Raw genomic sequence first — 18,138 nt, forward strand, 5'->3', positions numbered from 1 at the left:
GCTGGTCTTGTGGTAGCAAGCATGACTTGTCCCCATAGCTAAGCAGGGTCAGCCCTGGTTGCATATGAATGGGAGACTTGATGTGTGAGCACTGCAAGATATTCCCCTCAGGGGATGAAGCTGCTCTGGGAAGAGCAGAAGGTTTCAAGTTCCCTCCCTGGCTTCTCCAAGATAGGCCTGAGAGAAATTCCTGCCTGCAACCTTGGAGAAGCCGCTGTCAGTCTGTGAAGACAATATTGAGCTAGATAGACCAATGGTCTGACTCAGTATACGGCAGTTTCCTATGTTCCTATGTACCTCCAGTGACTGTTGCTGGTGTCTATCTTATGTTTCTTTTAGATTGTGAGTCCTTTGGGGACAGGGATCCATCTTATCTTATTTATTTATTATTTCTCTGTCTAAACCACCCTGAGCCATTTTTGGAAGGGTGGTATAGAAACTGAATAAATAAGAAATGATGATGATGATGATGATGATGATGATGATGATGATGATGATGTCAAGTTGTGACCATCCTTTTATCCCAAACAGTTATATAGTCTTGTTATTGCATCATGACTTTAATAAGGACAATGCTACAGTTTTCCAGATATAAATCATGTTCCAGACTTGTCATGGCAAGCCATTTTGTCAAGCACAGAGAGTACGAAGGTGCTTTACTTATGCCAGCTTCCCCCTGGCCCTGTTTTATTAAGCTGAGGGTCAATCATAGCACAAAATGGGAGAGGTCATCAGGAGCAGAGGCCTGACTCGGTCCCATAGCCGGGCCCCCACATCTCCCTGCTTCCATCCCGCAGTGCCAGCAACTCCCCACCATGCATGCACACTGGACTTTTGCATGATATGGATCACCCAAATGGCTGGTGTGCATGTGCAGCAGACAAAAAAAATGGCTTCCACATGCGCAGAGTGCCGAAACGGCCTCAAAATCGGCCAAACCAGCCCAGGGGGACTAGGGGGGAGGCCGGTGGGGGGAGGGGAGAAGAGAATTTTTCATTGAAAATTGGTCTGATCCGCTGCTTTGAACTAGAGTGTGACTGCATGGAATGTTAGGAGCAGTGTTCCCTTTAACAGGACATCCCAGCTGCTATTGACTACAACTCCCAGAATCCTCAGTTGCAGTGATCCTTGGTTGGGAATGCTGGGAGTTGTAGTCAACAACAGGTGGGATTACCTGTGTAGTGACCAGTTAACAGGAAGTGAAGCCTTGTCTTGACTGACAGGCTGGTGAACTCCAGGGCTCCACCAATCAGTCAACCAGGTGGGTGGGATGGAGAGCTGCAGGGGGAATTCTGGGAAGAAGAAAGGAAGTCTGTGCTGGGAGCATGGAGGACATGCAGCAATGGAGTTTGCTGCAGCAGGGTGACTGTAGATACTTGTAAGATAGGGCTGCAGGAGGCATGATTCTCATCAGGAGTCTGGTACTTTCAAGGATAGGAAACCAGCTTCAGGAATCAGCATAGGAAAAGAGTGTTTAGTCAGACCGCATCCGGAATTTATATTTATTTGTATGTGTGATGTATATTTTCCTAAATATCTGTTATCTGCAACAGAGAAACTAAGATTTCTAAGTGTGCCACCCCAGAACACCAGGGGTGCTCCTGAAGAATTCTTGTAATCTACTAAGTATATCTAACTGTATCTAAAAAGTTAAAAAGCCTCTGATGGAATTAATCTGTAGTAATTTGAATTAAAAGTCTTTTTATCTGTTCTTTACTTTTTACAAGCCTCCAAGGGTTGGTTATTAACCCAGCAGGAGAAAGGGGTGCCAGAAGGGGGATTTCTTTGGAGGAAAACACATCTCAATGAGAGCTTGATCAAATTAATAATTATTTCCACATGCAGGCAGACCTGAGAGAACAGTTGGATTTATACACTGTTTTGTTAGCAAGGAGGAAAAGGCGAACGGGGATCTTTGATCACTCCAATGCCCGTTCAGTGTAGCCTGTAGGAGAGGTCTGGTGGAAGCAGTAACCTACCAGAATGTCTGGGTTTACCAGAATCTTTTTCTTAGCTTTCTGGGTTTGGAAATCATTCATAGGCAGTTCTCTGAGCATGCTGCGGAAATGACTCATCGCTGATAGGAGTCATTCCTGAGCGAGTTAACTGAGAAGGCTGCTAAGAGCTAGTTAAAACCGGTTCAGCCAATTTATTTAATAACTGACCTCAGTCAGGAAAGGAAATTACCATACCAATCCACTACAGCGTGTTACAGGGAACAGTAAGGAGGAAGTAGGAGGAATATTTTTGCCTGAAGTCCACTCTTTGTGGTCCACTTTGTTATTGACTTTGTTACCATGTTAAATGTTTAATAAAGTTGTGACCTTTTGCCCAATACAGTTGTATAGTCTTGTTACTGCATCATGACTTTACTAATGAATATGCTACAGTTTCCAGATATAAAGCATGCTCCAGACTTGTCATGGCAAGCCACTTTGTCAAGCACAGAGAGTGTGAGAGTGCTTCCCTTATTCCAGCTTCCACCATAGCCCTCTTTTATTAAGCTGAAGGTCAACAATAGCACAAAATGGGAGAGGCCATCAGGAGTGGAGGCCTGACCCAGTCCCAAAGCCAGGCCCACAAGTCTCCCTGCTTCCACCCAGCAGTGCCAGCAACCCCCCACTGGCATTTTTGGTACTCAGGCTGCCTCTTCTTGACCTGAGGTCCATTCAGAAGTAAACTGCTCATATCCTTGTTTCCAATACATCTGTATTGGCAGGGCTTCCATGACTAATTGCTGCAGTCTCCTAAGGACAATGCTTATTATTTCTGCTTTAATGTTCTTTACAGTAATGCATTTTTATTGCATTGTTATCCTCTTTGGGAGTGCATCTAAGCTGAAAAATTGGCTTACAAATACACCAATAATTGAAGTAATATAATACAAAATAAAGAATGCACCTGCAAAAAGCCAATACAGGAGAGAGAGAGAAATGCGGGTTCTGAACAAGTGAAATACCTTTCCTCCATCTTCTAATTCCTGTCAAGGGGACTGTGTACCAAAACCATCAAGGGGAAAAAGTAATCCCTTGGTCTACTCAAGTTTTCCTTGTTCCCCTTCTCCCTGGGTAACACACCTCCAGCTCTGCCAAGATTCACTATAAATTTTTAAGTGAATTTAGAGAGTCATGTTAGAGCAAGAAACTGAGGAATCCAATGGGAAACTAAATGAGTAAGCTAAAACTGGGTAATGAAGCAAAGAAATCCTGCTCAGATAACAGCAGCTACTTCATAATCTTATTTTACCCTGCACCTGATTGTCTGATTCTATCAGTATGTCATGAACTGGATTGGAGAGATACAGTATCTACCAGAAAGCTAAACACAAAAGTGGAAATAAGATACTGTCAGTGTGTGCTGATGCCTGCTATCCAACTGAAATCTATAGGTTTTGTGTCTCCACAAAAGAAAGTTTTGTTTAATAGATGCAAAATAAAGGAGAGGCGCTTGGATATCTGGCTGACATTTCTTGAATTATGGGGATCTCAATGACCCAGCATGTAAATATTGTTATTGTTCTTTTGAGGCAACTCCACCTGCACCACTAACTCCATCATTCAACTCAACCACCTTTAGTGCTCTTGTTTTATTTACCTCTTGGGTACATTTTTCATCCAAGTTCCTTAGGTATGCTGTGTTGAGGTGGGATCATTAGCAGGCAGAAAGTGGCAGTAGGTTAGAGGGTTATCCTAAGTAGGTAAGACAGCTGTTACATATACGTTGTTAAAATACAATAAACTCAATCAGACTGAGACACCATGACAGTTGTAAGTCTCACCTTTTTTGTTTTTCTGCGGAAGAAACACAGCTGTAAGATTTTCTGCAGTATTTGGCCGCTTGCACAAAATATTATTATGTATACACTGCCACAGCTATGCATGTCTGAATCAGGACAAGGAGAGAAGAAAAAAGCTGTGATGCTCACTCAACAATATTAAACATTAACAGAAAATACAGATGGTCTTAAGCTTTTTCCTGATGAGGCACTCAAGGATGTTCTTGTGGGGTCTTTGCCAGCTTTCTACTTGTTAACCTACATAATGAGGTCATTAACACAACCATGGCGGCAGCAGGTGATGGTGAAGGCCAGGTTGGACCTATCTCCCCAGATGATGGATGGAGTTTCCTTTGGCACACTGGCATGTGCCCACACAATCCATGCTTATCATGGCAGTGCGGATCTGTAGTGGCTAGGAAAATGAATCCCGGCCTTGAGGAATTCCATTATGCACCACATGGTGAGCACGGTGCATTGGGGGAGTCCCCCATGAGTCGGGCATTCTTGGCACCCGACACTGTGTGTGCTCAGACTGCGTGCATACAGAGCACCCACATGACTCTTAGCATGGGGTAAAGTCTGAGGTAAATTCCTGGACTTGTGAAGAGCCTGCGTCAGGACCGGCCTCAGTCCCAGAACTGCACACAAGCATCCTAAACTAGGCTTGGGCTGGCCTACCTGGGTTGGGCTGCTCATAAGAAGATAAGAACAGCCCTGCTGGATCAGGCCCAAGGAGGCCCATCTAGTCCAGCATCCTGTTTTACACAGTTACCCACCAGATGCCACTGGAAGCCTACAGCAGGAGTTGAGGGTATGCCTTCTCTCCTGCTGTTACTTCTCTGCAAGTGGTATTCAGAGGCATCCTGCCTTTGAGGCTGGAGGTGGCCCTCCGACTAGTAGCCACTGATAGACCTCTCCTCCATGAAGTTATCCAAGCCGCTCTTAAAGCCATCCAGGTTGTTGGCTGTCACCACATCTTGTGGCGGAGATGTGCACAGCCAACATGTATATATAAAACAGACAGATAGATAGATAGATAGATCTAGTCACCATTTTGAGTGCCAAAGGTTCATATTTAAGAAATTCTTGGAGAAAAACTCCACAAACCATAAAACAAAACTCACATATTGAACAGGAAATATTAAAAGCCAAACCTGTATTGTCCCTTGCTCAGGAGTTGTAGAACTGGAGAAACACAAAAGCTTTACACTTTTGATCAGAATGTATGTTTGTTTTAAAATGGTAGCTTCAATATTTTTAATACATTAATTAATTACTTTTTTTAAAAGACAATTTTTGAAAACACAAATGAATAATTTATATATGCAACCCAAAGATGTATCACCCACAGTGTCATCCTAAGCATGTTTACTCAGAAGTATGTCCCACTGAGTTCAATGGGATTTACTCTCTAGTAAGTGTGCTTAGAATTAGGATTGAAAGCAAAATTTCTCCAGAGTGAAATCTGAGAGAGAATTTCAGAGCTCTTCCCAAGGAGAAACACTGGAGTGCTTCTTAAAACACTTTCTCTACATTCCTCCTTAGAGTTGTAGCTTTAAATATATAATTTATCAAAAGTAACACAGGAAGGCCTTTAAACAACACTTACCTTTTGAAGCTTTGAGAGAAAATTGTTGGGAGGAAAAAGAAGATGTGTGTAAAAGTGACACAAGACTCCAAATTAAGATATAAGAGTTTGTGATCATCCTCTCCTTCCTCCTGTATCTGTCATCATCAGATTAAAGCCCAACGGGCAGTCATGGGAAATAAGAACCATCCGGTACACAAGTTATTATGGCCTTAAAGATATGAGCAGTGTGCCTAATGCAACTTATATACATTTGATGCTTCCATACTGTGAGTCAAACCTTTGATCCATCTAGGTCTCTTGTCAATGAGCTGAGATAAGACAATGAACTCAGGTAGTGCCTGAAGTGGGGAAGCATGTGTGGGCACTCTGCTGGCCTCCCAACTACAGCCCATGAGCATTGCCTCGCTTAGCTTGCTGCTGCTCCCTGCAGCCAAGGCATCAGGAAGTGCACCACCTGCCTGCATTTCCGGAATGGCAAAGAACTTTGTTAGCAGCAGGGTTCTAGACAGGGGTCTTTTGTAGCCTTATCTGCAGATTCCAGGTATCTGTGGCAGGCACATGCTCTGCCACTGAGTGAAGACCCCTCCACTGTAAATTGCCATGAATTCTGAAGGAAGATATAACAAAGAAAGATCCAGTCATAATGCACACTGCCTCTGCTAACTGAGCAAAGAGGCACCTTTTAAAAATGGTGATTCTCTTTATTTAGCAGGGGGGAAGCAATTGGCCATAACCACCTCCACCATAGCATCCCTCCAGTGGCTGTTGCTGGTGTCTGTCTTGTGTTTCGAACCCTTAGGGAACAGGGATTGTAGTGAACTGACTTTCAGCAAGCTCACCTTGTGTGTGGTATAGGGGCTGGGGAAGGAAGTGTAGGAACTGAAACACAAAGGCATCCCTACCTGAATGGAAAGGCAAGCAGCACATGGCTGCAGAGGGATGCACTAGAGAGCTTGGTTACAGAAACAGGGAGCAGGGGTGGGGGAAGCATGTCTTGCTGGCTTTTCTTCAATACATGCCTGCTTTGCTTAGCAGAGTTGCGGAAGCTTTTCTTTGCCTTATGAACATGACCAGCAGACACTTAAAACCTCAGCGCCACCACCTCTGAAAGGTGGGAAGATCCCACTCATAGGAACATAAGAACATCGGAAGCTGCCATATACTGAGTCAGACCATTGGTCCATCTAGCTCAGTATTGTCTGCACAGACTGGCAGCAGCTTCTCCAAGGTTGCAGGCAGGAATCTCTCTCAGCCCTATCTTGGAGAAGCCAGGGAGGGAACATGGAACCTCGATGCTCTTCCCAGAGAGGCTCCATCCCCCGAGTGGAAGATCTTACAGTGCTCACACTTCTAGTCTCCCATTTGCATGCAACCAGGGTGGACCCTGCTTAGCTAAGGGGACAAGTCACGCTTGCTACCACAAGACCAGCTCTCCTCCCTGATGATGATGACTCAGAATGCACGTGCACACAGATTGCCTTGATACTGCCGCCCACTGAACAAAACTCATTCCACACACAGTATGTGGGAAAATTAGACCACACACACTGCTCCCCTCTTTTTCCCTCCTCACCCCCACCCCACTCTGTATGTAAAAGTCAGCCAGCCAGCCTCCCTGCTGGCTGCTGCATATTGAAAAGGGGCTGGGCACAGGGCAGGCTGCTGTGCTGTGTGTTTTGTGCCTTAAATTATCTTTAAACTGGCACGGCAGTTGGCGGAAGAGAATGATAAAGCAGGCTGGCTCCCTCCGTGTGACTCCTCTGTCCCTTGGCATCTATCCGTCTCACACAGTCTCCTCTCCTGCTGCTTCCTTCCTTCCTGACATGCTGCTGCTACCGGCAGGCACTGCGACTGCTCTCATGTCACATGATATGAGTGGTGCCATTCAGGGGGCTGCTGATTGCCCCAGCTTGTCTGGGTGGTATAAAACACCAATCAACACACAAAACAAGAGGGAAAGCTTAAAAGTTTATTTCTGCAGAAAGTAAGGCTATCGGGGTCGAACCCAAATTGAGAGCCCAGTCTTTTGTTTGTTATGAGCATATATACCCCAACATTAGCATCTTCCCCCAGCCCCCACCACCATTTGATACTTGAGAGATAACACTTAGGTGGACCAGTAGAGAAGATCCAGGCCCAACTGACATTTATGACCCTGTTCCTGCCTTTTGTTTATCCTGGGTATAATTCTGTTGTAAATCTGTTAGCTCGGCTAACCCAGCAGGGTTTACAACCCGCTTCAGTACTCCCCCTGTGAGTTAACAGAAAGTAGCAGCGAAGCTGCACAAAGGAAATAAAAAGCTCACAAAGAAAATAGTAAATGAATTAAGTCCCCTGAACTGAACTAGGTACCACCCTCCAGCAATAACTGAGTAATAAGTGAAAAAGAAAACACAGAGCAAAGAATGAAACAAGGACACCAGAACAAGGAATTAACGGAACAAAGCAGGAAAGCATAAACAATGGCAAACTGGAACTTGGAAAAGTTTGGAATTCAAAATAGCACATGGTCTGCGGTCAGCGAAAGTTGCTAACAGAGTCTGAGCAATTGACAGACTGCTAAATATATATGGCTCAAGAGAACCGGCAGCCAATCAGACTTCCCTGAGTCAGCACTTCTGCTTCCTCTCTTGTGATCTCCTGCGACTGTGTGACTCCCACTGAGCTTTCCTCTTGAGACGTCTTCTCAAGACAGGTGAAATCCCAGCCGCCTCCTCATCAGAAATCATGTCTGGCAGCTGTTCCGATTCCTCAGCTCCAGAGTCTGGTCTCCTTGCCAAATCCTGTTGCTGTGCCTCTGAGCCCTCACTAGCAGGCGAATCCTCCCATTCCTGCTCTGACTCTTCTGAGTCAGAAGTCTGAGCCATGACAAATTCTAACACCAACTTGTTACATTTGAATTACATCCAAGATGGCCTCTCGGCTCTTCCCTTATCTTCAAGGCTGAAGGCCCAGTTCTTTGTTATTAGATCAGGGGAAGTGTGAAGAACTATATACATTCAGGAATGTGGGGCCTCTACAGGTCTTGGAAAGTTCAAGCCTCTAGCTAGCAAGAATCTATCTAAAATCAAAATGGGGTTAAAACCAAAATTGAGTCACTTTGGTTCACATATCACTGCGAGCACAGCTGCTGTTCTTCTTAGACCCCTGCCCTGCCCCCTCCAAACACAGAGAACACAGAGAAAGGGAGATGCTGTCTGTAGACACGTAGTCTGCTGCTGGGCTGGATTTCCTGCACTGCCGCTGAGGCCTATGCACATGGCTGGTGGGCAGCATGCTGGGCAGTGCTGGGTGACTGTTCACCCTGGGAGAAGCACATGGCATCCGCTGGCGTCCGCTGCCAGGTCTGGCAGTGAGTCTGACCAAGCAGAGTGTAGCATGCCCTGTGCACCGTTTCTTCTTCTGTTGGGCGCTGTGCGGCGCTGCACCGATGCACAGTGTTGGTGGTGCTGCCAGGTGAACATTTTGGAGGGCTCCCCCCAGTGGACAACCAGACCTGGGCCCCGAGGTCCGGGCCTAAGTGCGCCTCTGCCCCTAGGACCTTTATAAGTAGTCTGAATTGATCCAAATTTGAATCCGAATGAAATCAAATCCAAATCAATTCTGGGGTGACCCAGGGGGACAGATTCAGACACAAAACAAATCAGGGGTGCACATCCCTACTACCAATACCGCTATGTCAAAATTATTGTCTAGGAACAGAAAAAGGTAGAACCGGCTTTCACTGGTTACAGTGTATCTGCCTCATTACACATAAAAGTCATACCTTACTGTAACCACACTGTTATCTAAATCCAACTAAAAGATAGGTGTCGCTGTTCATAAAAACAACCATACACAGGCTTGCACAGTCCTACCCAGGGAGGGCTTCTTGTGTGGAGTGCCGGGATGGAGAGTGCTATTACCTCAGCAGGCAACAACAATCAGCAAGATCAGTAAAAAGAACCAGAGAAGGAATAGATAGGTTTACCATGGGGATAAATATTTGTTTATTTATCTATCATCTTTCTATACTGCCTGATATATGTATCTTTTGGTAGTGTACATAAGTTAAAATACAACAAATATAAAACAGGATCGAAGGATTAAAAGATTTTTACAATAAAAGCCATGTTATTTATTAAAAGCCCAAGAAAAAAAATGTTTCTTAACGGTCATTTTAAAAACACCCAGAGACGGTGAATATTTTATTTATTTGTTTTTTAAATTTGTGGACTGCCCCAAACCTCCATCTCTGGGTGGTTTACAACATACAAGAGATTAAAAATGAAAACCTTAAAACGATTTAAAAGCAGTTTGACAGGGAATGCATCCCAGAGCCCTGGGCCAGCCATAGAGAAGGCCGGGTGCTGAGTAGCCACCAAATAAACCGGTGGCAACTACCACATATGCTACCGCAAGGATAAATCTGTGCTTGTCTTGTTTTTGAAATTTGGAAAGGTTATATTGACTGCGGCTCTCTCACTGAGACTGTGTCAAACATATTAGGTATCTGGTATGAAACACTGATGGTAAAGGAGCTCCATTTTGTTCTCCACTGTAAGTATTCAGAAGCAGAGTTGCATTCCTCTGTTTTGCATACATGATACAGTTTTGAACAGTTATTAAATGGTACGATCAATGTGCACATCTCCATCCATACGGTAAACAATCCTTGTACTAATTATTATCATTGATCAGTTTGAATGACTGGAGGACTCCACCCCTTTCGGTGGTGGTAGTGGTGATACATACACATGATCATGATGAAAAAGCAGACAAAGTAAATATACACTATTGACTCTACAAGGTCTGACACTGAAAGGTTTTAAGAAATCTTCCTCGTTCAGATTGAATGAGGAACAGTTGGAGGATTCCCCATCCCCCTCTGCAACTAGCTTTGTAATTTGTCCCATATTTTATACCATGTACACAACTGAGGTTAGGAAGTGGGATTTATAAAGTCCTCCTCATTGACTGTGCATGCTCAGGTGATTCTTCAATGCATTCATCTTTGTCACTGAAAACCCGATGCAGCACCACCTTGATGGATTCCCTGGATCGGCACATCTTTTTCCTCCCAAGTAGGAAGTAAATCAGTGGATTGATACTGCTGTTGACAGGTACACATAGCAAAACAATAAACTGAACAGTGTCAGAAGTATTGGAACCAAAACTGTACAACATGAGAACAAAGCTTAAGGGGGCACCAAACACCAAGAAGAAAATGAGTGAAAGTAAGATGGCAGTGTAGAGCTTTCCTCGTCGAGTGCGGTATAAGCTGCAGTGAACTTTGAGAAGCAGAGTCAGAGTTGAGATGACCAAGAGCGGGGTGCAGAATATGAAGTTCACCAAACTGATGAGCTTTAAAGTGATGATACTAACCCAAAAACCGGCTATAAGCACTAAATACTCAATCCCATTGACCATCCATATTAGGACACATGCAATAGGAGACAGGTGTCTTGGCCGGTGACACCGATACCAGAGGGGGAAGGTGACAGAAAGACATTTCTCCACACTGATGGCTGTCAGAAGATATTGACTGCAGGTGTATGTGAACAGGAAAAGGTAAAGGAAAATGACCCATGTCTCAGTTGTATCATTTGACACATACAATGACATATACACCATCACAGAAACAAGGACACCAAAATCAGCTACAGCCAGGTTCAAGATGTAGGTGGTGACGGGATTCCTCTTAAAGATGAAGCCCAGAAACCAGATGGCTATCCCATTTCCCACCAACCCAAATATGACAATGACAAGAAATATAAAGGAAATTATATCAAAGATATCAGTTCCTTCCACGTGTTCAAATAAATCAATATCCCCGTCATTGGGCAATTCCGAATCATTAGATTGTCCATAAAATATATCTGCACTGGACACAGAAGGGAAGGTTGAAGTGCTCAGTTCAGTCATACTGAAATATCCTCACCGGGGATGCTGGCTTCCTTGTTCTGCACGTGTATCCTGTCAAAATAGAAAAGAGAGAAATATCAGTGGATAAGCATGAAATAGCAAAGAAACACCTTTCAAAGTGGTGATTGTCTTATATGTAGCAGGGACAGAGCAACTGATCCACAGGGCAACAGGGCATATTCCCTGTGTGCCCCATCCACCGGGCACCCCTGTGCCCCAACTCACTTAATTACCCATTCTGCTCAAAACCCGGCACCCTCCCCACATACATTCCACTGCCCTCTCAGTGCCCCCAGTCCAGCCTGGAGCTTCAGCAAAGCATCCCTCCAGTAGCTGTTGCTGTTGTCTGGCTTGTGTTTCCTTTTAGATTGTAAGCCCTTCAGTGGACACGGAACCATCATCATCATCTTCTTCTTCTTGCCTCCGAGTACCAGTTGCAGGGGAGTAACAGCAGGAGAGGGGGCATGCCCTCAACTCCTGCCTATGGCTTCCAGCGGCATCTGGTGGGCCACTGTGTGAAACAGGATGCTGGACTAGATGGGCCTTGGCCTGATCCAGCAGGGCTGTTCTTATGCTCTTATGTTTTCTATGTATACCCCTTTGAGAATTTTTCATTGAAAAGTGAAAAACATTTTATATAAAAAGTATGTAAAAACTGTTAGTATATAAAAACTATGAGTATTGCATATTTTGGGGGCTCCAGCAACCTTACAGGCTCAAAAGCATGTGAGTGAGTGAAGTCTCCAAAAGGGCCTTGACCCTTTTGGGGTGGGCAAAGAGAGGCAGGAAGGAATCAACACCGGTCTGATCCGCTACTTTGAACTAGGGTGTGACTACATGGAAGGATAGGAGCTGTGTTCCATAAGAACAGCCGTGCTGGATCAGGTCCAAGGCCCATCTAGTCCAGCAACCTGTTTCACACAGTTCCCTTTAGCAGGAAATCCCAGCTGTTGACTCCAACCCACAGGATCCTCAGTTGCAATGGTCCTTGGCTGGGAATGATGGCAGTTATAGTCTACAACATCTGGGATTACCTGTTACAGGGAACACTGGTTAGGAGGAACATTGTTGTTGTTTGAAACCCACTGTTTGGGGGGCAGTTTGTTGTTGACATTGTTACCCCCAGCACAGTACCTCCAGTGACTGTTGCTGGTGTCTGTCTTATGTTTCTTTTAGATTGTGAGCCCTTTGGGGACAGGGATCCATCTTATCTTATTTATTTATTATTCCTCTATGTAAACCGCCCTGAGCCATTTTTGGAAGGGTGGTATAGAAACTGAATAAATAATAACAATAGTAATAGTAATAGTAATAGTAATAGTAATAATAATAATAATTATTATTATTATTATTATTATTTTATTGTCAATGTTGTTGCTGTTGTTATAGATATCGTCGCAGAATATAGGCTGTTCCCATTGACAATAAAATTCAGCCATCCCAGCTCCTTGGGAAGGAATCGATGTCTGTATAATACAAACCAGTCAATAACACCTGTCTGACTGTGTAAACAAGAAATAATAATAATAATCCCCCAGTGAGGCACTACCATGGCGTGGTTGTGGGGCTTGCGTGCTCTGAGGAAGGTGAGAGCTATGCCAGAGGTCCAACCGTACTGGACAGGTCTCACCAGAGGAGCCAGACGAAGAGTGCCTCTCCCATCAACAATATGGTGAGATGTAACTTTAATAAATCTATACCGGATCGGCCGTTGCCTGGGTCAACAAGGACCGTGCCAGGTGCTGGAATCCCTGGACATCTGGTGGCAAGTGGGCAACTGGACTCAGGAACTTCAGTTGAGCAACCAGGGCTGGAGACTGCAAGGTCACTGGAAGAAACGTCGCTTAACCAGGAAAAAAAAATTACTAAAAACGCCAACAAGGAAATAATGATCTGCTATTACAAGTCTAGTCCAACTAGAAGAGGTTATTTAAAAAGAATGTACCAAATTTGGAAAGAGAAGCATTCAAATACAGAAATAACAGAACAAAGGCTAGCAGACCAGAGAAGATTCATAATAAGAAATAAAGTATTCACAGGAGTTGAGCTGGAAGAACTGCAAAGAGCAACACAGGCTCAAGGTATGGAAAAAGAATTACCACCAACTGAAGCAGTTGCTCAGGCGCAGGTGGAGGAGGTGTTGGAAATGGAGGATGCCACTGTTGCTGAACTGTTTCAAAATCAAAACCAGGCAACCTCCCCTTTGCCTTCACCTCAAAAACCCGAATGCCGTTTAACAGAAAAGCAACAAGAACTAAAGCAAAAAATAACTGAGTACATGAACCAAACAACCACCAGGGTTCGACTTCCAGCTCTAAAAACAGTTGCCAAAAAACAACTTGCTCAGGCATTAAAAGATGTCAATGCTGCACTTGCAGAAATAACAACCAATAATTTGCAAGAAACAAACCAACTAATGTACAGTGCAGCAACAATAATAACACAAGAGCTCGGATATAAGATCAGTGGAGCTGTATAAAAAGAAAGTAGTACATCACCTAAATGGAAGATTAGATTAGAAAATAAAATCTCCAGGCTTAGATCAGATGCCAGTAAATTGAAAGATATGAAAGACAAGAAGCTGAAAAATGAAAACACCAAACAGTATCTGATCCAAAAATACCATCTAGATTCAAGGAAAATTAGAGAAGTCCTGGAAATAATAAAGCAGCAAATAGCAGTGTCAAAGAAGATTAGCAGATATGAAGCCAGAATCACACAACATAGGCAGAATCTCCAATTCCAGTCGAATCAGAGACGTTTCTACCAAAGCATAGAAGGAGAAACTGCAAGAAACGTAGAAAGGCCAAATAAAGAAGAAACAGTGCAATTCTGGGGGAAATTATGGGACAATCCAATAGATTATAATAAAAAAGCAGGCTGGGTGAAAGAGGTCAAAAAATGTAACCAACAAATGCAAGATCTAATAATAACACCAGAATTAATAAGTGAAAGAGCAAAGAAAATTAAAAATTGGACTGCTCCAGGTGACGATGAACTGCATGGCTTTTGGTTTAAACACCTAACAAGACTTCATAAACAACTATCAAAAGAGTTCAATCACATTTTGCAAGGAGGTGATATTGAACAACGGCTAACAACTGGGAAAACTCATCTCATAATGAAAGACCCAGCAAAAGGTGCAGTTCCAAGTAATTATAGGCCGATAACCTGCCTGCCAACCATGTTCAAATTATTAACTGGAATAATAGCAGATGAAGTGATGCAACACTTTTTAACTAACAAACAGCTTCCAGTAGAACAGAAAGGAAATTGACCGAACACCAGAGGCACTAAAGACCAGCTGCTGATTGACAAAATGATTTTAGAAAATTACAAGAGAAGAAAACCAAATCTAAGTGTTGCATGGATTGACTACAAGAAAGCCTTCGATTCATTGCCTCACACATGGATACTAAAATGTTTAGAAACAACTGGTGTCAGCAAAAACATTCAGATATTTATTAAAAAAGCAATGAGCATGTGGAGTACACAGTTAACAATCAACGGCGAGACACTTGGACGGGTTAGCATTAGAGAAGGCATTTTCCAAGGGGACTCACTATCCCCTCTGTTGTTTGTAATTGCCATGACCCTTCTTTCACAAATACTAAACAAAACAGGCCTCAGATATCAAACATCAAGTAAAATCAACCATCAGCTGTACATGGACGCTCTGAAGTTGTATGGAAAGTCCCAGTCAGAAATCGAATCACTGCTAAACACTGTCCGTATATTCAGTAGCGATATAGCAATGGAGTTTGGACTAGACAAGTGTGCTGCACTAATAATGAACAGAGGGAAAATAAGAAATACGGAAGGAATAGAACTGCCCAATGGAAGCAAGATCAAGAACCTGGAAAAGAAAGAACATTACAAATACTTGGGCATTCTCCAGGCTGAAAACATCGCAAACACTGAAGTTAAAAGAAAAATTGGAAGTGAATACATCAGGAGAGTTAGAAAAATCCTAAAGTCCAAACTCAATGGCGGGAACACCATACAAGCCATAAACACCTGGGCTATACCTGTTATCAGATACACTGCAGGAATAATAGACTGGACCCAGGCAGAGCTAGAGACGCTAGACCGTAAGACCAGGAAAATCATGACCATCAATCATGCTCTGCACACCCGCAGTGATGTCGATAGGCTCTACCTCCCTGGCAGCTCAGGTGGAAGAGGAATGCTGCAAGTCCATCAAACAGTAGAGGAAGAGAAAAGAGGCCTTGAAGAATATATCAAGGACAGTGAAGAAGATGCAATTAAGACGGTCAATAACGAGAAAGTATTCAACACCAATGAAACAAAGCAGGCCTACAAGAAAGAATAAGTCAAGAACCGAGCAGAAAAATGGAAAAATAAGCCCCTGCATGGTCAATATTTGCACAATATAAGTGGAAAATCAGACATCATCAAGACCTGGCAATGGCTTAAGAATGGCAACTTGAAGAAAGAAACAGAGGGTTTAATACTGGCTGCACAAGAAGAGGCACTAAGAACAAATGCAATAAGAGCAAAAGTAGAAAAATCCACAACAAACAGCAAGTGCCACCTTTGTAAAGAAGAAGATGAAACAGTGGACCACCTAATCAGCTGTTGTCAAAAGATCACACAGACTGACTACAAAGAAAGGCATGACAAGGTAGCAGGGATGATACACTGGAACATTTGCAAAAAAATACAAGCTACCTCTAGCCAATGACTGGTGGGACCATAAAATTGAAAAAGTTGAAGAAAATGAAGATGTAAAGATATTATGGGACTTCTGACTACAAACAGACAAATATCTGCCACACAATACACCAGATATAACTGTAGTCGAGAAGAAAGAAAAACAAGTTAAAATAATCGACATAGCAATACCAGGGGACAGCAGGATAGAAGAAAAAGAAATAGAAAAAATCACCAAATACAAAGATCTACAAATTGAAATTGAAAGGCTGTGGCAGAAAAAGACCAAAATAATCCCAGCCCAGGGTTGGGATTGGAGCCCAGGGTGCAGTTCCAGGGTGCATTTGGCGCCCAGGGTGCAGTTCCAAAAGACCTTGAAGAGCACCTCAACACCATAGGGGCCACAGAAATCACCATCAGCCAATTATAAAAAGCAACTTTACTGGGAACAGCCTATATTCTGCGACGATATCTATAACAGCAACAACATTTACAATAAAATTCTGGCATCTCAGGTCCTTGGGAAGGACTCGATGGCTGGATAAAGCAGACCAGTCAATAACACCTGTCTGACTGTGTAAATAAATAATAATAATAATAATTTTACACAATACACCAGATATAACTGTAGTTGAGAGGAAAGTAAAACAAGTCAAAATAATCAACATAGCAATACCAGGGGATAGCAGAATAGAAGAAAAAGAAATAGAAAAAACAACAAAATACAGAGATCTACAAATTGAAGTTGAAAGGCTGTGGCAGAAAAAGACCAAAATAATCCCAGTGGTAATTGGCGCCCTGGGTGCAGTTCCAAAAGACCTTGAAGAGCACCTCAACACCATCGGGGCCACAGAAATCACCATCTGCCAATTAAAAAAACCTACTTTACTGGGAACAGGCGATATTCTGCGACGAAATCTATAATAACAAGAAGAACAATATTGATAACAAAATTCTGACTTCCCAGGTCCTTGGGAAGGACTCGATGGCTGGATAAAACAAACCAGTCAATAACACCTGCCTGACTGTGTAAACAAGAAATAATAATGTCAAGTGTTTAATAAAGTTGTGACCATCCTTTTACCCCAAACAGTTGTATAGACTTGTTATTGCATGATGACTTTAATAAGGACTATGGTACAGTTTTCCAGATATAAATCATGTTCCAGACTTGTCATGGCAATCCATTTTGTCAAGCACAGAGAGTATGAGAGTGCTTCCCTTATACCAGCTTCCACCCCGGGCCTGTTTTCTTAAGCTGAGGGCCAATCATATCACAAACTGGGAGAGGCCATCAGGAATGGAGGCCTGATTCAGTCCCATAACCAGTCCCACAAGTCTCTCTGCTTCCATCCAGCGGTGCCAGCAACTCCCCACCATGCATGCACACTGTTCATTTGAGCGACACAGGTCACCCAAATCGCCAGTGTGCATGCGCATCAGACCAAAAAATGGCCTCCACATGTGCAGAGTGCTGAAACAGTGCCCAAATCGACCAAACCAGCCCAGGGGTACTAGCGGGGAGGCCAGTGGGGGGGGGGAGTGCCATCAACCCCCAAATTGGAGAGGCTATCACAAGTGGAGGCCTGACTTGTTCCCATAGAAATGCCCACAAGTCTTCATGTTTCCATCTAGCAGTGCCAGCAAACCCCTACTGGCACTCAGGCTTCCTATTCTTGACCCAAGGTCCATTCAGAAGTAAACTGCTCATATCCTTATTTCCAATACATCTGTATTGGCAGGGCTTCCATGACTAATTGCTGCAGTCTCCTAAGGACAATGCTTATTATTTCTGCTTTAATGTTCTTTACAGTAATGCATTTTTATTGCATTGTTATCCTCTTTGGGAGTGCATCTAAGCTGAAAAATTGGCTTACAAATACACCAATAATTGAAGTAATATAAAACAAAATAAAGAATGCACCTGCAAAAAGCCAATACAGAAGAGAGAGAAACGGGAAATTTTTAAGTGAATTTAGAGAGTCAAGTTAGAGCAAGAAACTGAGGAATCCAATGGGAAACTAAATGAGTAAGCTAAAACTGGGCAATGAATCAAAGAAATCCTGCTCAGATAACAGCAGCTGCTTCATAATCTTATTTCACCCTGCACCTGATTGTCTGATTCTATCAGTATGTCATGAACTGGATTGGAGAGATACAGTATCTACCAAAAAGCTAAACACAAAAGTGG

The 18,138-nt window shown here is 43.3% G+C and overlaps 1 protein-coding gene across 1 annotated transcript; it reads right to left on the reverse strand.

Moving 5' to 3' along the window:
• Positions 1-10,304: 10,304 nt before the first annotated feature.
• Positions 10,305-11,273, reverse strand: LOC128323256 (proto-oncogene Mas-like). Its single transcript, XM_053245983.1, has one exon. The coding sequence runs from the start codon at positions 11,271-11,273 to the stop codon at positions 10,305-10,307; it is 969 nt and encodes a 322-aa protein (XP_053101958.1).
• Between the last annotated feature and the right edge of the window lie 6,865 nt (positions 11,274-18,138).

Source organism: Hemicordylus capensis, chromosome 4, assembly GCF_027244095.1.
Source record: "Hemicordylus capensis ecotype Gifberg chromosome 4, rHemCap1.1.pri, whole genome shotgun sequence".
NCBI lineage: Eukaryota > Metazoa > Chordata > Lepidosauria > Squamata > Cordylidae > Hemicordylus > Hemicordylus capensis.

Bases quoted from the DNA above. Each gene is read 5' to 3' on its own strand.
- LOC128323256 (XM_053245983.1), bottom strand. From the start codon at position 11,273: ATGACTGAACTGAGCACTTCAACCTTCCCTTCTGTGTCCAGTGCAGAT.